The following is a 24,744-nucleotide window of genomic DNA, read 5'->3' as shown; positions in this document are numbered from 1 at the left end:
TACAGGTCTGCTGATTGCTTGATTCTGATTGGCTGATGATCATATATTAAGGTGTGCCATTATTTTCATACGTAGGCACTGATAAAGTAGTTCCGCCAGGTTTAGAGTACATTACAGCCCCATATCACTACGCTGAATGATTAGAGTTACTTCACAGTCAAAAACCACATCAAATTAACTAAATCCTATATGTGACACAATAATAACACCATTACTAAGGTAAAATTCTGACCAGAATTCAAATGAAGATGAAAAATATAACTCTGATGTAAACTATACAATAATAATAGATGCATATCATAATCATAATTAAATCAATCACTCAATAAATGTGCTGCAGGTTTCAGGGTGAAGTGATGTACAGTTCACAAGAAATAAGCAAACACTGAATCATGAGCAGAATGTGTGTGTGTGTGTGTGTGTGTGTGTGTGTGTGTGTATAAAGCATTTCAGCAACAGCTCATTTATTGTAATTTTATTTCATTAAATCACGCTAAGGCCATATCATAATATTGGCTGTATTTCATTTATACTACTGGGCTGCTGAATGCTTGATTCTGATTGGCTGATGATAATATTTTAAGGTGTGTCATTATTAATACACACAGCTAAAGAAGTTCCGGCAGGTTTTGAGTACATTATAGTTCCATATCACTCCGCTGAATGATTTATTTCAGTCAAAAATCAGATAAAAAAATTATTATACATTTACATAATTTTATTTTATTTTTTTATTATTTTATTAAGTTAAAATTCTGACTTAAATTCAAATGAAGATGGAAAATATAACCATGACATAAACTATTCAATTATAATGAAAATATCCATCCTAATTTCCTGATTTTCAAAATTCAGAAATTTTATTTGGTATTTAAAAAAAAATACATCAAAAATAAATAAATAAATGTGCTACAGTCCTGCTAAATGCTTGATTCCGATTGGCTGATGATCATATTTTAAGGTGTGCCATTATTTTCATATAAAGGCACAGATAAAGTAGTTCCGCTAGGTTTAGAGTACATTACAGCTCCATATCACTACGCTGAATGATTAGAGTTACTTCACAGTCAAAAACCACATCAAATTAACTAAATGCTTTATGTGACACAATAATAACACCATTACTAAGGTAAAATTCTGACCAGAATTCAAATGAAGATGGAAATCATAACCCTGACATAAACTATTCATTTATAATAAAAATATCCATCATAATTTACCGATTTTCAAAATTTCTGAAATTTTATTTGGTATTTTTAGGAAAAATACATCATGAATAAATAAATAAATACATGTGCTACAGAGCTGCTAAATGCTTGATTCCGATTGGCTAATTAGAGTCACTGATTATTTTCATTTCCGCATAGATAAAGTAGTTCCGGCAGATTGAGCGCATTACAGCTCCATATCACTCTGTTCAATGATTCGACTTATTTCATAGTCAGAAATCACATCAAAACCCAACAGAAAGTATAATAAAGCACACATATACAGAAAATATATGTGCTTTGTCTGTGCGTTATTTTCTAATAACTCAACAGCCCTGCATTTGTGCGAGACTCATCATTTCAGAAAGGCTTGAATAAACTCCACCATAAATACATCAAATTAACTTACAGGGTATTTTTGACCAATGAGCTGTATTTCAGCTTGATCTGGGTCTGTCAATGCTGTTTACCTAGTGTAAAGCATGAGAAGCAGACACGCACGTGGGAATGGTGGGCGGGGAGAACCAGCTTATTTGCATTTAAAGCCACACGCAACCAAAACAGCAACACTATCCTCAAACACCAAACTGGACATAATCTGCATTGTATAATAAATAATCTGATGTGTATTTTCAGCTGAAACTTTAGACACTTACTAGAGACACCAAAGACGTATCTTACACCTTGTAAAAGGGGTGCCCTTTAAAATAAAAGTTTCTTACTTAACAAAAAAAGAGAGAGATTTAAAGCTGTGAGACAACCAGATCAATTTATTCCCATTTCAATAAATATTCCTGACACAAACACACAATATAGAAGCATCTTAAATCACACATCTGTCAGAAAGGCGATGTTCAGTGTGTAAATGCAGATCTCTTTTGCACATTTACAGTGGATTTCTACTGCGCTTGAAGACGCAAGGACGTCGAATGTTTGAATTAAATGAGTGAAACCTGCATTATTCACTACAGGAGACGGAAATCCCACAATCATCAACGAGAGAAGCCATATTTACACTGTTATTACTCGGTCATTCACAAGTATTAAGGCAAACGCTGAATGTTGCATTGTTTTCAATAGCATGCAGCGCTCAACACACACACACACACACACACACACACACATTAATAGCTGCTCTTCGTCTTCATAAAATTATTCCTCAAATTATTAGACATGTAAAGGCAGAAGGGAAAAGCACTCGATCTCAGACTGAGGAGGGAAAGCAGAAGTACACCGGAGCTTTGGCTTAAATCAGTATGAAGACTGTGGCTTCTAGCGATCCTACTAATATCAACATCAGCGTTATTCATAGAAACATGTCTGTGCAGAAGGGAACTGAAAGATTTTTGAAGTCAGAGCTATAAATATCCCAAATCAAGAACTCTCCGACAAAATCAAATCGAGTTTGACAATGAAAGAGCTGATATTATGATGCAGAATTACTGATATATTCAAAAATAAAAGCTAGCTCTGGATATTCAGGGCTGAAATGACCGCTTTCACACATCTAATAGTTCATGGATTTTGGCCTGCACGTTTGCCCACCTCTTAGACATGAATCTGAAGTAAATGGAGGGATTTTATTGCTTGTTATCTGTTGCTTTAACGTGTAACAGTGAGCTACATTTGCTTGCTTCAAGCTTAAAAAATAAATGATTTCAATGGTCCCATCAACAGAAACGTCTTCATTTTAGATGAGAAATGTCTTCACAAGATGCACATACATCACAGAAATATCCAGTTTTAATCATTCACATTCATATGCATTTAGCGGTTTATATATATATATATATATATATATATATATATATATATATATATATATATATATATATGAAGAGTTCAGATGCAGAAACCCCTAAGTGCCATCTAAAATTTCCATCAGAAATGAACATTTTTCTCAGCCTCCTTTGTTTATGTTGAGATATTTCACTTTAAAGAGCAGGAAAAGGACTTATTCTTTGCCATAAAAGTGATATTACTGAACACATATATAGGAGGCTAATAAAAAAGCTGATTTAAAAGGAAAATTTCAGACAGCAATCAGAGGTTTTTGCATCTAAACTGTTCATATATACACACACACCCCTTGAAGAAGGTATTAAAATGTGATTAATTTGAACAAAATAAGAGCGATCATAAATAATGCATGTTATTTTTTTATTTAGTACAATCCCGGGTAAAGTCTTACATAAAATATGTTTAAATATGTTCATGAGTCTCTTGCTTGTTCTGAACAGTTAATCTGACTGCAGATTCTGCAGTTTTCAGCTTATTTCAATAGTTTCTGCTAGAGTTTCGTGTAGTAAACTATATGTGAACATATTTCATGTAAGATATCTTATTCAGGATGGCACTAAATACATAAAAAACATGCATTATGTATGATCTCTCTTATTTTGATCACATTATTCACATTTTAACAAGGAGTATGCAAACTTTTGAGCACACGTGTATATAGTGCTGGGCAAAGATGAATCACTATTAATTGCATCCAAAATACAAGTTTGTTATGTATATATGTGCGTGACTGTGTTCTATATATTTATAATGTATATGATGTTGTGAAGTCGTAAAAGCAACAAAACCAGAGAGATCTTTCGATGAATGCCACAGCTACAGCGAGTTCCCATTAAAGGATTCTGCTTTGAAAATACCCGAAAATCTCCCTGGTTTTGTTGCTGCTTCAAAATTTACAACTGTTGTGAACAATGTGTTATGAACTATTTTGTTACATAGATTTTAAAATGCATAATTTGTATCATCTAATTATATATATCAGGGGTGCCCAAACTCGGTCTTGGAGCTAAACTCTGCAGGACACCGGCCCTCCAAGACAGAGTTCAGCCACCACTGATGAACATTTTTCTCAGCCTACTCTTTTTACATTGACTTTTTTTCACTTTAAAGATCAGGAAAATAACTTATTCTTTGCAGTGCACGTTACAGTGCACTCACCTAAATCAGGTCCAAAATAAACTTTAATTTTGGACGTGATTAATTGTAATTAGTTTTGCCCAGCAATTATATATATATATATATATATATATATATGAAATTATCATTTTATTCAGGCTCATATGTGTATGTTCAGTAATATTACTTTAATGGCAAAGAATAGGTCCTTTTGCTGATCTTTAAAGTGAAATATCTCAACATAAACAAAGAAAATGAACAGATACATAAACATAACAGAGACAATGTTAATTTTTGATGGAAATTTCAGACAGCACTTAGTGGTTTATGCATCTGAACTCTTCATATATATATATATATTTTTTTTTTTTCTTTTGGTTTTATAAAAATATTCCTCCAAAATACTCCTAACAGTAATGAAGAAAAGAGTTTTGTTTGCTTTATACACAATATAGTTGCTTGTGTTTTGAAACTAAAATAAGATCTGGATATATTATCGATTACTTCACTCAAACTATTATCAAAACATTTGATAATAAAAAAAAATAATAATAAAACTATGTTTGTCAGCAGTAACAGACACAAACACTGAAAAGACGCACGAAACAAAAAGCAAAATGAAGCGCAAAAAACGAGGAGCTGAGAGCTCTGAACAGGCAGAGAAGGAACGCGTCTGAAAGCGTCGATGTGTTTGTCGAGTGTGTGTGTTTGTGTGATCTAGAGGAAGCAGGGAAGGGTTCTGCTGGATCCTGCAGTCCCTGAGACAGACAGGCCTTATTCTGGGCTGATAAGACTATTGCAGAGTCCTCTGGGCTGAAGCCACCTGGTGGCCTGGAGATGTGTTACCTGTGATCCTTCAGAAGAGTCCGGAAGTTGTGCAGCTCTTTTATACTGGTGGAGAGCCTGAGAGACAGAGAGAGACCACAGGATGGAGAAAACATCACTTTATAGTTTTTAATCAGTTTATAGTTTGTTTGTTTTTTAAGTTGACAGGATTTTTGATGACTTGCACCTAAATTTGACAGCCCTCTGAATATTTTCTGCTGGGAATATAGGACCATATTATATACAGTTACAGTAAAAATGATCAGTCCTTTTTTTCCTTGTCACATATTTCACAAATGATGTTAAATGGATTCAGGAATTTCTCTAATTTTTTTTCTTCTGGAGAAAGTCTTATTTGTTTTATTTCGGCTAAAAGAAAATCAGTTTTTAATTTTTATTAAAGCCATTTTAAGGTCAATATTATTCGCCTCCTTAAGCAATATTAGTGTTGGATTGTCTCCAGAACAAACCACTGTTATACAATGACTTGCCTAATTTCCCTAACTTTACCCTAATTACCCTAGTGAAGCCTTTACATGTCACTTTAAGCTGTATAGAAGTGTCTTGAAGAATATCTAGTCTAATATTATTTACTGTCATCATGGCAAAGAGAAAATAAATCAGTTATTAGAGATGAGTTATTAAAACTATTATGAACAGAAATGTGCTGAAAAAATATATATTTCCCTTAAACTGAAGTTAGGGAAAAATGATGCAGGGGGGCTAATAATTCTGACTTCAACTGTATGTCAACATAAAGAAAGTTTCTGTGTTATTCATTTTATTTGATCTTTTTCATGAATGTTTTTACACAAAAAAAACTGAGAAAAATGCGGGGAAAGAATTAAGCTTATACTCAAGACAAAATGGTCCAAAATCCACACATTATTTTAAGATATATTGGATTTTAGATAACTTGATATAATTGGTGTGAAAAATGTATTCCAAAAATAACAGAAGGTAATCCTGGAGACAGTAGATGCACCCGCAACTCTAGAATGACCTTAATAATAATAGCCCCTGTCACACAGTGATACCAGTACATATCTGGAAAATTTCCGGGACGACTTTACCGGTGAATTCATAAAAGTGCTGTTCACACAGGCGAGGACGTTACGGAAATTTCCCGGAAAAGAGCATTCACAAATACATCCCAGAATGCCGGTAAATTCTGACAACATTAACCAGAAATGAGCTGTAAACGGCTGCGCTTGTGTTAGTAAACATTTGACTACATCACAAACTCAGTGGAGGATCAGTGTTGTGGAAAACTTCGATAAAATAGAGGAACACTTTCGCATGTCAAGATGTACAGGATGTGTGTGTGTGCTGGCGCTCACCGGCTGCTTCACAGGCACACGCAAAGCTTAAAGGTAAACAAACAACGGCTTATCATAAGCAACTTATCGATAATTATTTACACGGTTGGTTTTAAGATGAGCATTTAAAGGTTATCTGACTAACTTCTAGCAGCTAAATGTGTCTGGAAAAATATTCAAAGGCTTTTATTCTCATAAACCACGCGGACGTGAATGCGTCAGACTGTTCTGATTGGCTAAAGCAGACGTCTCACGTCAGCATGTTCTAGACGTGCACGCGCTCTTTCCCTCAATCTTTATTCTGCATTCACACAGAGCAGCATTCAGGTTAATTACCAGTAATGTTACAACTTCTCTTTCCGGAAAATAGCCAGAACGAATTTACCGGCATTTTCAAAAAGGGCCTGTTCACACATACACATCTTTCCGGAAAATTGCCGGTAATTTCCCGGAAAGGTGTGTATGTGTGAAAGGGGCTTTTTTTTTTTACTTTTGTGATAGCTTTCAGCAGTATGTTCACATCTCAGAGTGTTTTACCTGGAGAAACCATTGAGCAGAGCCACGATCTCCTGTCTGGTGAGCTGGAAGCCTTTAGACGGACTGTTTTCTGGAAGCTTCTTGATTTCTTTCTCAGAGAAGAGGATCCTGAGGGCCGTTCCCAAACCCTGAGTCTGACACACACACACACACACACACACACACACACACACACACACACACACACACACACACACACACACACACACACACACACACACACACACACACACACACACACACACAGAAACATTTACTCTCACATTAAAACTCCTCAACTGATCATATCAAACCTTTACAAGACATAAAGAAAACATTATCTTTTTTTTTTTAATATAGACCATATATTAACTAAATTCTGCCTTTTTTTTAAGAATGCAGTCGTCTTGATTAATGTGACCTTCTTTGGTTGAAATATAATTTTATTGTGCAAAATATATTTGAATAACAAAAAAATGCAATTATTCTGCTGATCTGAATTGATCAATACAGAATTAATTAATTTATTTAAAATATTTAAAGACAAGTAAATTATTAATATCTGTAATTAAATGACCAAAAACTATTTGTTTATTTATTTAAAATAGCTAGTTACACTGCAATGCTTTATCTGATGCGTGTACTGCTTTAAATTGTGTCTCAGTCAGGCAGATCAGTGATTTATAATGACATCAAAATCCACAGTAATTATAAATATGGTCAATTTCAGACTTTAAGTACCTGTAATTTTCCCCAAAGTCGACATTTGCTGCAGCCGACGCAGTCCATGATGCGAGAGATGTTTTTAAAGTGAAGCCTGAACTCCTCCTGAACAACATGAAGATTAATATGCACATCAATCAATGTTCACTCTAACAAATGCTGGAACTTTTAAACCCAATGGTGGGTCAAATATAAATAAACCCAACCATCGAGTTAAAAAAAAAGTAATTAATTAATTAAATTGAACAATTATTAATAATTAACTAAAATTAACAGACAAAAAAAAATGAACCCAGTGGTTGAATTAGTCCAAATTTGACCCAGCATTAGATTAAAACTACTCAACATATTTTAGAGTGTAATATAAAGTTAACATTAAAGCTTCTTTAGAAACACAATCTATGCAAATGAGCGCACATGCAAATCAGTCAATATGCAAATGTGGTAACAGAACAGCTGAACTCGAACCCTGAATATTAGTAAAATGCATGGTCAAATCATAACAGACAGCTGCAGGAACAACACAGACTGATCACCGTTATAGATTAGAGGAACTCAAGCATCATTTACTCATTCTGAAACTAACAGACGAAGGTTTCTGTTCTGTAAAACGGCCCACAATGCATCTGTCACACTCAACTCACCTTTAATGTCTTCGACTCGATTTTATGACCGGCAAACATGGAGCTCTCATCGAAATGCATGGGGAATGCTCTGCAACACACAGACAAATGCATGCTAGATCAAATGTATATGCATGGTTTAAAGAAGTCCTATATCTTATTTGGTTCAGGGGTGTCCAAACCTTTTCATATGAAGAGCAAAAAGAAATGTCACCGAGGCCCGTGGTCCGAACTATATTACATTAACGTCATGGGTAATTTCCTAATTTATTTTAAAATAAATCAAAAACATTGCTTTAAATATGCATAAACTAATTAAAATGACTTTTTAAATGAAAACCGATTGCAATAAAACAATCCCATTTATAACACTGCAGAGTTCAATGCTGAATACACAGGTCCAGCAGAATCTGCCTTTGACTTGATTTCCTCATCAAAGTCTTTGCATTGTCAGCAGACAGCGAGAATCTGATTAATTGACACCACTTTAGTGAAATATTTAATTTGACTCAGCTTTTAACAATAAAACAAGCAAAGGGTTACGCTGAATTTTAAATTGACAATCTCTAAACCATAGCAAGGAGCAAAGGTTATTATGGGCCAACTTTGGCCATCACTGATTTAGTAAGACTGACAAATTATGTGAGGAATTTATTAATCATTAATCATTTTAATCATACCACTAATTAAAATGACAGAATTTTAATATTGCTTTTTTATAAGTTATACATTTTTAAATTAAATAACTTTTCAGTATTAGTGTCGATCCTCTTTTGAATGTTTACTCAGGGTGAAATATGATAAAATCTATTGCTAAATGCAAAAAAAACTAACAAAAGTAAAAGAGTATTTTTTTTTTCTAGTAGTAATTACCCAGAGCAATTAATTTTTCATGCAATTAAATAAATTAATGAAAATAGTATACAAGTATATAATAATAATAATAATAATAATTTTTATAATTATTATTATGAGTATAAAGAATATTTACATTTAAAAAAATCTTTTTTGTATTTATTCTTTGGTAGGGGCAATATTAGATCATAAAAAGTGCCTTATGACTACATTAAATATCTGTATAATCTATATAATTAAAGTTGGCATAATATTATTAATAATAAGAAGAATAAGAATAAGAAGAAGAATAATAAGAATAATAATAATAATAAGAAGAAGAAGAAGAAGAAGAAGAAGAAGAAGAACAATAATAATATGTATAAATAATACTTACATTTTAAATTAAATTATTATTTGGTGTGAGGGAGCAATATTAGTTCATAAAAATGAATTATGAACATTACATAATTTTGGAACTAAAGTTGGCATAATGATTCTGAGTATTTATTCTTTGGTGTGAGGGAGCAATATTAGATCACAAAAGTGTGCATCATTAAATATGTTTTAGGATTAAAGTTGACATAATATTAATAATAATAATAATAATAATAATAATAATAACAAAATGACTAATGAATTACTGCATATTATGTTTCTTGATGTATTATGATTTTTTTGTTTTTTGGTGGTAATTTCCCTGGGAATTATGCCAATAAATACATAAAGGAAAACATAATTTAAGTATGTAATAATAATAATAATAATAATAATAATAATAATAATAATAAAACAAATTTTAAAATAAATTCATTAAAATATTTTTGTATTTATTCTTTAGAGGGGGGCAATAGCAGATCATAAAAATGTGCAATTTGACTACATTAAATATTCTATATAACTAAAATTGGCACAATAAAGAAATGACAAACAAACAAATAAATAAATAAATAATATGCATAAATAATACATTTTAAATTAAATTAATTCTTGGGTGTGAGGGAATAATATTAGTTCATAATAGGAAGCATTATGACCACAATAAATATTTTTAGAATTACAGTTGGCATAATAAAAATAATAATAATAATAACAACAATAATAATACCAATAATATAACTGCATCACGGTGGCGCAGTGGGTAGCACAATCGCCTTCCAGTAAGAAGATCACTGGTTTGAGTCCCGGCTGGGTCAGTTGGTGTTTCTGTGTGGAGTTTGCATGTTCTCCCCGTGTTGGCGTGGGTTTCCTCCTGATGCTCCGGTTTCCCCCACAGTCCAAACACATGCGCTATAGGGGAACTAATTAACTAAATTGGTCGTAATGTATGAGTGGGAATGAGTGAGTATGGGTGTTTCCCAGTGATGGGTTGCAGGTGGAAGTGATCCGCTGTGTAAAACATGTGCTGGATAAGTTGGCGGTTCATTCTGTTGTGGCGACCCCTTTTTAATAAAGGTACTAAGCTGAAAAGAAAATGAATGAATGAATAATAACACTGTGCTACTCTTGGTGCTCACTTGGTCTCGTTGAGGATCTCCAGCAGCAGTTGTTTAGTGCTGGTGTCCTCCTCTGTGTTTCCGGTGTACAAGTTAATGAAGGAGCGTTCGAAGTACGGAGCCACTTTAGACAGCGCCCGCAGCTCGATCAGGTACAGGAAATACAGGTTCTTCAGTCGTCGCGTGCCTTCGCCTTTCGTCTCCGCCGGGTCGAAACGTTGTCTGAACTCGTGCACGTTTGGACCCCAAACCGGCTTCCCCCAACCCTCTAAAAAACACACACACACACATCAACACTCACAAACACCAGCTATGACATGTGAATTATGCGCAAAACTGGAATATTGCATAAAACATCAGTGAATAACACATTAGTCAATTTGCAAAACAGTTTATGCACATTATTTCCTTTCAGATCAAAGTTTATCCTGCTCAGTTGTGCACATACGTACGTTTTTTTATACACATTTTCAAAATGTATGCGCGTCTTTGGTATTTACATGAAGTATTTTTTATTCAATTTTCCAAAACGCACATAAATATAGGTGGATAGCAACACAGCAGAGGAGTGTTTACCGTCCAGCAGGTATTTAGCACACAGGTGGATGTTGATGCTGCTGTGAAGGCCTGAGATCAGCCGATAGAAGACACGCTTCTCCAGACACAAACCTGCAGAGCGCACACACACACACATAATATTAGTTAGATATTTAAAAATTGTACATAACAATGGATTATTCTGTTAGTAAAAATCTGATTTTACCAAGGGGTAATCCACACTCGGCACAATCAAGGCCTGAAGCCGCCTTTCCACTGTACACGACATTTGGATACGACTGTTGGCCCCTTGTGGCAGTCGCACAGAATTTTCAGTGCTGTCGTGTGCCATGGGAGAGAAGCTGATTCTCGTGGTGTCCGAAATAAAGGAGCGAAAAAGCCTTTATTCTCCGTGCGTTCACCATGGTCAAATGAAACTCATAGCCCACAAAAACATTTTAAGGGAATGTGGAGACAACATTAAAAATTATATATTTTATTACTCTTTTATGAATAGAAATGTTTTTTTAATAAAAGCTTTTTTTCTAATTTAAAAAAGAACAAAAAAAATCTACTATTCCTCATCTCACGCACACAGATCAGCTTAGACAACATTGGAATTTATCACATCTGGTCGGCATACGGTCTAGTCACAGGAGTTTAAATACTTCAACATATCTGCAGCTCAAATGGGATTCAAATTTTCCACATATGATCAGAACTCCACGCAGCGCCCGGACAACTCTCTATTGGAGATGAGTGACTTCCGGTCTGTCACTCGTCGTCTGTCGTGTGCAATTGAAAGGCGGCTTGAGTTTACCAGAGCTTAACATTAACATATCTAATTACTGGCCTTTCAGATCAGGTTACCATGTTAACAGTGTAAATAATCACTTACCCTCCAGCCAGTTGTAGAATCCTTCACCTGTGAGACACAGAGAGTGTGTGTGTGTGTGTTAGAGCGCAGTAATAAACACCGGTGTGTAAACTAAACAAGACAAATAATATAAGAGCAGAAAAGAACTCACCGTCATCATCACCTGCACACACACACAACAAACACAAACACATCAGTTATACACAGACTATAAAAATAAAACCTTATAACTGATTTACTTTCTCTTTGTCATGATGACAGCACATAATATTAGTCTAGATATTCTTCAAGACACTAGTGTTCAGCTTAAAGTGACATGTAAAGGCTTTACTAGGGTAATTAGGGTAAAGTTAGGGTAATTAAGCAAGTCATTGTATAACAGTGGTTTATTCTGGAGACAATCCAACACTAATATTGCTGAAGGGGCGAATAATATTGAGCTTAAGATGGCTTTAAAGAGGGTTAAAAGGGTCTGAGAAATATTTTTAAAATAACACATGTGGAGGCAAATCAGAATAAATCCTGTTTTTAACAGTAAATGATGAAAACGCACCACGAACAGGAGCCAGAGGGTTGAGAGGACGATACACTGATCTGGGCCTGAAAACACACACACACACACACACAAGAAAAATGAGCTTATTGTGCTGCTGTGTGTGTTAGGTGTGTCATATGTGGTGGGTGTCTGTGTGTTTATGTCTTGTGTGTGTTATGCGCATGTGTGTATGTGTGAGTTATGTGTGTGTGTCTGTGTGTTAGATATGTGAGTGATGTGTATATAATGTGTGTGTTATGCGTGTTTCTCACTTGAAGCAGTTTTCCTCATAAATGCTGTTCCAGACTCTCCAGGCAGACGGGCCTTTATATCCGGTGTATCGCTCCGGGTTCAGGAGCAGATCCACATACTCTGATTCAGGAGACATTTCATCTGCACGCACACACACACACATCTGCATCAGTACAGTCTGTTTTAGCACTACAGCACTCTATACACACACACACACACACACACTAGGCTTGGGCGGTATTTCGGTATTATGGTATACCGCGGGATCTAAAAATAGCAACGGTGTCAGTTTCAATACCGTTATACCGTCATAAAATATTAAATATCCTTTATTTAATGCCTACAAAAACGGATGTGTGGTTGTCATCACGGGACAGTGTGGAGGAGGGAGGGAGAGGGGGAGAGGGAGAGGGGGAGAGGGAGGAGGAGTGGGAAGGGGGGAGAGGGGGAGAGGTGACGTGACGAGTCACACTTCAAAGTGTCCTGCAGTTTGTCAGTTTTGACTGAACAGAAGGGAGACGTGGTTAATATGAACGAGAGGTCTGCATTAGAGCTGAAGATCTTTGCCCGAACCCGGCGAGACCCGAAAAAATCCAAATCCCTGCATTAAAATCCATCCCTGCAAAGGTGAAACAAATGATGATGAAGTAGTAAAAAAAAAGAGAATTTTGACGGCGGTCAAGCCAGTCACTAGCTCAGAAGGAGCGGTTATTCCAGCTGCAGGTATTTCGCGGTCGCTCATACACTGCGTATTACGGTAGAGCCCTAAACCGCAAGCTGACAGGTAAAAAGAAGAGGCCATTCGCTACACTGAAACTGCTGTCATGGAAAATTAAATGCATGTTCCTGACTGGTAGAAGATGAACAAACAATCCAACCCAAAACTTGCAAAACAAGCCAGATCAGAACTCTGCATCTCGACCTGTAGCAGCAGGAAAGGGTGTTCAGCTGCTGGACGCACCATGAGTGAGAGACTGCGCTAAAGCCAGTGGATTTAATGTTCCTCCACAAACACACGTAGCCTAATCTTGGTGCGTAAAGCGTTTTAAATTATAAATAAATATTAATTAAACCATATAATCATAATGTAGACAGAGTATACAGGCTAATGGTGGCATTATTCTTTTAATATTCAGCTTCACCGATGTTAAATGATGTTAAAACATGTAAATGACTCATTCTTGAAAAAAAATGCATTAGAGCTGTGTGCATGAGCACATTTGAATAATGTCGGGCTGTAAATGGGTTTGGGCTTTATAAAGCTGTCAATCAAAATGTACCTGTCGGACTCGGGACCTATCGGGTATAATTTTTATGGCCCGATTACAGCTCTGCATTCCCGCTGCAGTACCGTGGGGGCCGGCCAGATTTCTTATGGTGTGGGAGTAAATTTCTGAATAAATCGCGGGAGAGATGTGTGTGTGTTTGTGTAAGAGACAGAGAGATATGCTGTGCGTCGCTTGGCTCTCTCTCTCTCTCTCTCTAACCGCGAGCCTAAGGTCGCATAGAAGGTATTCAGTTTCTGAATGGTCTGAGCCTTACGTCATAATTTTTTTATTACGCCGGTAATACCGGATACCGGGGTAAATTATATGGAGGCGGTTTTACGGTATCAAAATTTGGATACCGCCCAAGCCTACACACACACACACACACTCACACTCACACTCACACACACACACCTTTCTGTTTATCAGAAAACAACGGATAAGGATTTTGCTAAATTCAGCCCATATTATCAACATGGCTATTAAATAAAAATAATTATGATTATTATTAAATTATTATATTATGTATACTATATTTATATAATTATTACAATATTTAAATTTGTTTTAATTACTAAATAAATAATAAAACCAAAAAAAACAAAAAACAAAAACAAATGTTCAATAATGTTCAAAAATGCCAAAATGTTCATTAATATTTATTATAGCTAGTTAATAATAAAATAACAACAATAATAATAATAATAATAAACAATAAAAGGATCATATTAATTATAAAAGTAAAATATAATATTATTATTTTATTGTTATTATTATTTATAGCCAGATTAGATTCATATAATCAGTGGTATTTTTGGCAGTTTTAGTGTAGTTTTGTAGTAATAATAATTTATCTTAATTTTAATTAATATTTTTAAAACAAAAGAAAATTATAGGAAATTTACCATTCTTACACTAATTAAATAAACAATGTAAAAAATAATTTTAAATTAAATTACTAAGCACTAAATAATATAAAATAAAGTACTAAATTACTATTATTATCATCATCATTTAACTGTAAAATTACAACATAAAAAATATTTAATTCTTATTAAAAAAGTCCATTTATTCATTTATTTATTTTCTCTCTCCCCCACAAATAACAAACCCACAGGAACCCATCAAAGGCTATGAATGAAAACAGCAGCACAAGAGTGCATATATTAATTGAATGAAATGAAAGTGTGTGTGTGTGTGTGTGTGTGTGTGTGTGTTCTGATTACTGCACTGAGCATCACCTCAGCTTTCCTCATATTAATCCAGCATCTATAAGCAGCACACTGCAGACTATAAACAACCATCAGAGATCAGCAGATAAAAGATCTAACTCAGAGTGAAAGCGTAAACAACTGCCTTCCTTTCACTTCTGTCTCTCACACACACACACTCACACACTCACACACTCACACACTCACACAGACAGACGACTAATTCAGTGAGGTTTTTATTTTTGCATATGGAAACTCACCGTCCAGCCCGCAGAAATGGTCCTGAGCGTCATCATGATGAGCCCAGTCTGCAAACGCTTCTTTACTCTGATTACTGCCGAAAACACACTGCACTTAATGCATGCAATCAGAGTGTGAGTGTGTGTGTGTGTGTGTGTAAAGAGAGAGAGAGAGAGGCTGTGTGAGTGTTTTTGTGTGTATGTGTGGGAGAGGCTGTGTGGTTGTGTGTGTTAATGCGTGTATGAGAGAGAGACTGTGTTTGTGTGTGTGTTTGAGAGAGAGAGAGAGGGAGAGACTGTGCGTTGATATGTGTGCGTACTGATAATGTATCTGTGCGCAAGACAGAGAGAGAGAGAGAGAGAGAGACTTTGTGTGTGTGTTGATATTTGTGTATTTATGTGTGTGTGTGTGTGTGTTGATCTGTGTACGAGAAAGACGTGTCTGTGTTGATGTGCATTTATGTGTGTATGAGAGAGACTGCATGTTTGTGTGTCTGCGTGAGGGATACTGTGTGTTTCCGTATATTGGTGTGTGTGTGTGTGTTTTACCTCAGGGTGCTGTTAATGGCGCCCAGTTCATGAGCCTGTTCACACTCCCGCATCTCACTCACAGTGTTCGCCGCGTGAGAATACTGAACACACAAACACAACACAACATTAAACACAACATTACTGCGCTTGCTTCCACAGACACAAACAGAAGTATATATGCGTGTGTGTGTGTGTGTGTGTGTGTGTTATATATTATATATATATATATTTTAAGTATATTAATGCTGGGCAAAGATTAATCACAATTTGTGAAACTCAAAAAAGAAGTTCGTTATGACACAATATATGTGTGTGTGTGTGTGTGTGTGTGTGTGTTATTAACCATAATAAATACTGTAAACTGTGGTGTATTATACTGTAGTATATGCCCTGCAGCTGTAGAAAATAATAATCATTTTTTTTAGATTTATAGTGCTTTTGTAGAGCTTTTCTGGACACTCAAAGCGCTTTACACATGGGGGGGTGGGGGGGGGGGTCTCCTCAACCCAGTGTGCAGCATCCACCTGGATGACGTGATGTCAGCCTGTGTGTGCCAGACCGCACACCACACACCAGCTGATTGGTGGAGAGGAGACAGAGCGATGAAGCCAATTATGATACGGGGAGGGTTAGGAGGCCATGATGGACAGAGGCCAGTGGGCAAATTTGGCCAGGATGCCGGGGTGAAACCACTACTCTTTTTCCAAGGACTTTCTGGGATTTTCCTGGGAGCTCGGTTTAACGTCTCATCCGAAAAACCAGCAGTATAGAGTCCCCTTCACTATACCGGGGCAATAGGACCCACACAGTCTGTAGGCTGAGCGCCACCTGTTGGCCTCACTAACACCACTTCCAGCAGCTACCTAGCTCTCCCATGTGGTCTCCCATCCAGGTACTGACCAGGCGCAGCCCTGCTCAGCTTCAGTGAGCGACCATGTGAGAGTTGCAGAGAGCTAGCTGCCGGTAAAATAAAAGCACAGTATTGGGTCATTTGTTAATATTACTATAGTTGCTGTGTACCATACATCACCAGAAATAGATTAACTAATTACTAAAGTATGGCTCAAAAACTGGCGACGCAGTGGCGCAGTAGGTAGTGCTGTCGCCTTACAGCAAGAAGGTTGCAGGGTCGATCCTCGGCTCAGTTGGCGTTTCTGTGTGGAGTTTGCATGTTCTCCCTCCGTTCGCGTGGGTTTCCTCCGGATGCGGTACAGGTGAATTGGGTAGGCTAAATTGTCCGTAGTGTACGAGTTTGTGTGTGAATGTTTCCCAGAGATGGGTTGCGGCTGGAAGGGGATCCGCTGCGTAAAAATATGCTGGATAAGTTGGCGGTTCACTCTTCTGTGGCGACCCCAGATTAATAAAGGGAGTGAGCCGATAAGAAAATGAATGAATGAATGAATGGCTCAAAAACACTGTAGCATTGACTTTAATTTACTTAATTGTTTCTCATGTGTGCAAAAGTATCGTAATGGATTACTTGCCATAAAAAGTAACTAAGTAATCCAACTAGTTACTTTTTAGGGGAGTAACCTAATGTTGTAATGCATTTCTTTCTAAAGTAACTCTCCTCAACACTGGGTATTGACCTCATTCTCTGCATACGACTGGGTGCAGTAAATGCCATCTTTTTGCTCTAGAGACTTCCGGTCTCATACACGTCCATTGATTTTAAGACGTTAAAAACAGCTTGTTATACTGCTTTATGTTGCAAACTGATGTTTTCTTATGATATTATTCTACTTTTTGTGTATGGTCATGAACACACTTGACTGTAGAGCGAGTAGACTGACTGTTTTCTGCTGTTTACTGTTCCCAGTCATTTCTCCTATAGGCGACTGAATCAGAAATTCTAAAACGAATCAAAAAATTGAGCACACTTCCACACTGAAGAACAAGCTCAACAGGAAACAAATCCTGATTTCCAAAGTTGAGTTGAAGAACCAAATTAGATGTTGTTATGATTTTCAAAATAATTCAGGATCTGTGGAATCAGAGGACTCCGGTGCAGATTTATCTCTACAATATGAACGCTCAGAGCTCTCTAAAAATACCCTCTCTTCGTTTATCAGACACGTATAGCAGCTTTTTAGCGCTGACTCAAGCTCACACGCTCTATTACACAAATCTGCAAACCTTAAACAAACAAAACCAGGCGGCCCGTGGGTCAAACAGCTGAACAAACAGCGCAAAACACACACACTGAAATCTGACAGGAGAACCAACACACACGCACACACACTCAGCTGATTCTCACCTTGTTGTAGTTGCCAGATTTGATTCCTACAGGAACTTTACTCTGGAAGAAAAAAGACAATAGTGTGAATGCTCGGAAATCTCCAGATCTGTGTGAATGATCATGCATGACAGTTTAATTTAGAAAAATCTATTTTTTTTTTTTTTTTGTAAATAAAACTAAGATGTCATACGTTTTTGTGAATGCTCAAAAATCTCCTTAATATAGGTGTAAATAATCATGAGTGCAAGTTCAATCATTGATTTTAAGAAAAATCCAGTTTTCAGGAAGTGCATTAAAACACGCAACGCATGCGCACACACACGCGCGCACACACACACACACACACACACACACACACACACACACACACACACACCTGGCTTTTACCTGACTGTTTTTATATATGTTTTTCTCCGTTATCCATTTGTATGTGATTCTGTATTTGTGATATGATTTTATTTGTAATTGGTGCATATAAGAAATCTACAATATTATATGTTTTTGAAAATCTTTAAGAAAGCTCCTTAATATCTGTGTGAATGATCGTGCATGCAAGTTTAATTTAGATAATAATAATAATATTTTTTGATAAATGTATGAAAACTAAAAGGTCAAATGTTTTGTGAAGGGGTTGGTGTTGACCTCTGGGCACGGCTCTACGTGGCAGTCTTTAATGGAGCAATGGCTATCATCAGGCCAGAACGGACACGGCCGCTTCAGGTTCACCTGCAGAATAAACAAACACACTGAGCTTCTGTAGACAAACAGTCAGAAAAATACAGGATTCATAACTCAGCTCTTAGCTGAATAAGACAATAATAAATCTATCAAAATAGAAAGAATATAATGCTTTAAAAAAAGCATAAATGTGTGTGTGTGTTTGTGTGTGTGTGTGTGTGTGTGTGTGTATACACAGTTGAAGTCAGAATTATTAGATTTTTTTTTCTTTTTTAAATATTTCCCAAATGATGTTGAACAGAGAAGGGAAATGTTCACAGTATGTCTGATAATATTTGTTCTTCTGGAGAAAGTCTTATTTGTTTTATTTCGGCTAGAAAAAAGCCGTTATTAATTTTTTTTAAAAACATTTTTGGGACAAAATTTATAGCCCCTTTAAGCTAATTTTTTCCCAATAGTCTACAGAACAAACCATCATTATACAATGACTTGCCTAATTACCCTAACCTGCCTAGTTAACCTAATTACCCTAGTGAAGCCTTTAAATGTCACTTTAAGCTGTATAGAAGTGTCTTGAAAAAGATCAAGTAAAATGCTATTTACTGTCATCAAGGCAAAGATAAAATAAATCAGTTATTAGAAATAGGTTTCTAAAACTATTATGATTAGAAATGTGCTAAAACAATCTTCCCTCCATTAAACAGAAATTGGAGAAAAAAATAAACAAACAGGGGCGCTAATAATTGAGGGGGGCTAATAATTCTGACTTCAACTGTATAAATGTATATATATACATATATATTACATTTAAGTTATGATATAAAATAGTGCAGTCAAATAAGTAATTGCATCCAAAATAAAAGTCTCTATTTGTATAATATATGTTTGTGTTTGTTTATTATGTATACAAATGCAGAAAATCCTAAAATACTACGAAATGTAAAAATATTTGTCATTAAAGATGAATAAACACAAATAAATGCATTGCTCAAAGTAGCAATACTGTGTTAATATATGTTGTATGATAAATTATATTTAATGTAGCACAATTAATATTTCATTAGTATGATCGTATAAGTAAAATGCATATTATTAACAAATAACATCAACAGCAGCGACATTAAAAACTCAAGTGAGTAGCTGCGTCCCAAATCGCATACTTATGCACTATTCTGCGCCATTTTGTAGTATAAATAGTGTAAGTAGTGCGTTCACACTGAAAACTCTAAAGATAATAAGTGCACTTTAATTACCCGAATGATGCACTCATTCAGCCGCTAAAATGAAGTGTGTAATGATGGACACTTCACGCATTCAACAACCGCATAGCGGAAGGGGCGGAGCTATCAGGCGCACATGTTGAATAACTGTATTTATTTTGGATGGTGAAAGCAAAATTCTCCTACGAGAGTGATTATAGCGCCTCCCGATGGTGAATGCGGTTATATTCACGGCAGGTATTATTAAATAATTCGGTCGTTTATTTCACTGATTTGGCAAACGTCATTAGGGAAATGGTTTGAATTTCCACTTAGTAAAAAAACATTAGTGTGCCATTTGGGACGACACTACATACATTTACTATACTGTTGAGTGTGTAAGTGCATAAGTACATAGTGCATGAGTGCATAGTGTGCCATTTGGGACGCAGCTACACACTCCATGACCGCAGGTTTGCTCACATAGCAGAAGGGGCGGAGCTATCGGGCGCACATGTTAAATAACTTTATTTATTTTGGATGGTGAAAGCAAAACTCTCCTACAAGAGTGATTATAGCGCCTCCCGATGGTGAATGCGGTTATATTCATGGCAGGTATTATTTGATCGTTTGGTCATTTATTTCATTGATTTGGCAACCGTGAAACGTCATCTGGGAAACGGTTTGAATTTCCACTTATTAGAAAAACATTAGAGTGCCATTTGGGACGACACTACATATATTTATTCTGCTATTGAGTGTGTAAGTGCATAAGTGCATGGTGCATAGTGCATGAGTGTATAGTGTGCCATTTGAGACGCAGCTAATATTTGTGGTTTGTTATTCATTATCAGTAACTACTAAAACAGAAACAGGCAGCTGGATGATCAAGGCTTTGACCTCATGCCACGTCGACCACATCCATGATTACGAATGCAAGATGCTCAGATTAATATATTCAGACGGTGATTAATCTCTGGATAATTGCAGCATGAACAGTCTCCTGCGTATGATTATGTGAAGTAAGGTCACAGCTGACATTGTTAAGCTGTGTAAAGTGTAAACCTTCAGGACATTAACTCACCTTGTAGTATCGGAAAAAGTCTCTTTCCGTGAGTTTGCGAATGTGTGGGTAAATTTTGAAGTTGTTGAAGACGTCGATGCTCTCGATGTCACAGAAGCAGTCGTCCAAAACGCCTGTCAGCTGCCGAGAGAAAATACCCACACACATTAGCATCATCAAATAACATTTTAAACAGTATATGGTTGATAAAAGGTGATCAAAAGTAATACAAATTCATCCCGGATATTTAAAAATACTATAGTAATTCACATTCAACAGTCCAAAACAGCTGTTAACTGCAGAGGAAAATAAATAACACAATCATTATCAAATTAACATTAAAATCCTCGTTTTATATTAAGCATATGCTTAATAAAACACCCTCAAAAAATAATACTAATTCAAATTGACAGATTTAAAAAAATACTATAGTCATTTATAGTAAATTAACAGTACAAAACACCTGTTAACTGCAGAGAGAAAATTACCACCAAAATAATCATTAACACAATCGTCATCAACAGCAAATGATCATTTAGTTATCATTTTAATCAGCATATGCTTGATAAAACACCCTCAAAAATAACATTAATTTATATATTATTTTATAAAAATACTATAGTAATTTATAGTAAATAGCCCAAAACATCTGTTAACTGCAGAAAAAAACTAACATAATCTTTATCATCATCAAATTAACATTAAAATCCTCATTTTAACCAGCATATGCTTGATAAAACACCTTCAAAAATAATACAAATTCATCCAAGATTTTAAGAAATACTATACTAATTTATAGTAAATAGTGCAAAACACTTGTTAACTGCAGAGAGAAAAATAACACCAAAATTATCATTATCAAATTAACATTAAAATAAAGATTTTAATAGTCGTATGCTTGATTAAAAGTGATTAAAAATAATAGTATTTCATGCCAGATTTGAAAAGATGTTATAGTAATGTAGTGAACAGTCCAAAAAACCCAGAGAGAAAATTAAAAGAATCATTATCATTATTATATTAACAATAAAATTATCATATTAATTCAAATAAGCTTAATAAAGGCCCTCAAAAATAGTATTTCATGCCAGATTTGAAAAAATACTAATTTATAGTAAATAAATAGTTCAAAACAACTGTAAACTGCAGAAAAAATTAACATAAAAATTATAATTATCAAATTACATTAAAAAGTATATGCTTGATAAAACCCCCTTAAAAATAATACTAATTCATCCCAGATTTTAAAACAAATACTATAGTACTTCATAGTAAATAGTCTACTTTGAACTTTACTGTGTGTGTATGTTATAATATTTAATATAATAACTATTTGTTAATGAATGTTGTGGCATGCTGGAGTATTGACGATTATTAAATTGTAATGAACACGGTGATATACTTTAGTCTTTACAGCACTAAACTGCTGTGTATTGTAGAATAATATACCCTATAGTTGTGGAAAACTACCGTATTGGGTGATTTACTGTGTTAGCAACTTTCTAATCACCATATTAGAGTATTAATGACTATATTATGGTTTAAAAACACCACAGTATTCGCTTTAAATTAGTACATTATTTTTTAAATGTAGAATAGCATTGATTACAATATCATGTCAATTTTCTTTAAAAGAATTTGCTTTTTGCAAACAAAAATTCATTAAACTGATCAGTCTACAGTTTGATGTATCCTTAATTAAACGACACAATAAATAACGTAAAATAGAGTATAAATATAGCTTAACTATTTTTAGATGTCGTTAATATTAGGCAAAAGTAACTCTGTAATTTACATTTTATCTAGTCATTCAAATCCACTAATTGAGTCCTCATAAACAGCACATATTCACATCTAACCTGCTCTGAATGCAAAAGTCCAAAAAGTCCCAAAGCAAGCAGAGAAGCCTCGCAAAATCTGCATCTTTCCCCGAACATCTCTTCATAAGAGCGAAAGCGGTTTCCTGTTAAAGTATTGACGCGTCTTCGTGCGGGTTTCAGCAGCTGTCATCACTCATTCTGGGTTTTTATTGCTCCTCCGGGGATCTCAAACTGCTAGAAATGAGCTGTCAAACTCCAGCAACTACCGCGTGCAAATTCAGCCCCACCGCCCCGCCTCCAAACAAACACACGTCACGCAGACACGCCTACAAGCGACGGCTGTAGTTCTTTAATAGCGCACTCAGCGTTGAAGCGAACGGATTTGATAGGGGTTGAAAGACTACAAACTCCAAAACTCCACTGACGCCAGCGATACAAATCGACCAATGGGACAACACCACGCTGAATAACAGAAACTTTCATTTTAACCTATTTTAAATGGGTCACTATATCTTGCAAGCTACATTTCCGCTTAAATGAGCAGTTTAACTGCGTATCATATGCTTCGTCATGGAAAATACTTTCACATTATTGGATTTAGTTAATATTATGTGTGTTTAACACTAATAATACACCTCTGTATGTTAAACGTGCAATATAAATTAAGAAAAATACAAATATATTAACCTGTAATATGATTTTACATACTTTTCGCTGGATATTAAAGGGATAGTTCACCCAAAAATGAACATTTTGTCATTATTTACACTCCTGTTGAACACAAAGGTGTATATTTTAAAGAATATTGGGGGAAACAGCCATTGACTTCATTATTTTTGTTCCTACTGACTTAATATCTGTTTTTTTCCCCAACATTCTTCACAGTATCTTCTTTCTGTGTTCAACAACTAATAAAAGTATAGGGTGAGAGTAAATGGTGGTTCACTCGACACCTACACCAACAATACAAAATAATAAGTAAATATAAATAAGAATAACACGCATTAAGCATTATAAACATGCATAACTTGAAGATGAAGCTCTAAACGCAGAAAACAGCAATGAACAGCGGGCGTGATGACGTCACATTCACGCGACAGTCGAACATACCAGAAATACTATGACAACTGTATCAAAAACAGAAACGTACACATTTATAACATGTTTTTTAATAACTGTAGCGTTAAATAAACTCACATGACATAAGCAGCTCTGGTCCAGCTCGTCCTCGGTGTGTCCATAAACCGGTTCCTTCTGTGTGCTTTTGCTCTTCGCGTTGTTTTGAAACCATCCCGAGCAGAAATAACCGCAGATTAAACTCATTAATATCACGAGCCCGTGGGTTTGTGTCCTGTGTAACATCGCGGATGGAGAAATTCGCGTCCACAAATGCTCAAAACATAAACAGAGGAGGAAATCAGTCCAACTTCCTGTTTGGAGGAAACGCGGGAACTCCCTCGCGAATGTCTTCAACGGTTCAGTTAAACAGACATTATGAAGATGAGGGATGTCGCTGTCGAAAAACACAACAAATAATCAAAACTGTGGAAACTGATGTGGTACAACGACAACGGAAAACGCTACAGGGTGCGAGGGGCGTGTCTAAACACGCTGAAGAGGGAGGTATTTAAGTGAGACGTCAGATGATTGACAGATATGTGCTCCGCCACAATAACAAATATAATTCATTCATTCATTCATTTTCTTTTCAGCTTAGTCCCTTTATTAATCAGTGTCGCCACAGCGGAATGAACCGCTAATTTATCTAGCATATGTTTTACGTAGCGGATGCCCTTTCAGCTGCAATCCAGTACTGGGAAAGACCCATACACTCT

General features: G+C 35.6%; 1 protein-coding gene across 4 annotated transcripts; it reads right to left on the bottom strand.

The window, feature by feature from the left end:
• Window positions 1–4,415: 4,415 nt before the first annotated feature.
• On the bottom strand, window positions 4,416–24,509 carry ero1b (endoplasmic reticulum oxidoreductase 1 beta). Of its 4 annotated transcripts, none has more exons than XM_005172944.6 (16): window positions 24,107–24,509; window positions 21,111–21,230; window positions 18,792–18,875; window positions 18,168–18,209; window positions 15,929–16,011; window positions 15,401–15,474; window positions 12,682–12,802; window positions 12,428–12,474; window positions 12,026–12,037; window positions 11,896–11,922; window positions 11,037–11,129; window positions 10,482–10,728; window positions 8,152–8,221; window positions 7,526–7,612; window positions 6,806–6,939; window positions 4,416–5,027 (listed from the first exon to the last, which is right to left on the bottom strand). In XM_005172944.6, exons 1-16 carry the CDS (start codon window positions 24,269–24,271, stop codon window positions 4,967–4,969), a joined length of 1,467 nt encoding a protein of 488 aa, XP_005173001.1. In that variant the 5' UTR covers window positions 24,272–24,509; the 3' UTR covers window positions 4,416–4,966.
• Window positions 24,510–24,744: the final 235 nt, after the last annotated feature.

Source organism: Danio rerio, chromosome 11, assembly GCF_049306965.1.
Source record: "Danio rerio strain Tuebingen ecotype United States chromosome 11, GRCz12tu, whole genome shotgun sequence".
Lineage (NCBI taxonomy): Eukaryota > Metazoa > Chordata > Actinopteri > Cypriniformes > Danionidae > Danio > Danio rerio.
The sequence above is the reverse complement of the archived record's forward strand: the minus strand, read 5'-3'. Positions and strand labels throughout refer to the sequence as shown.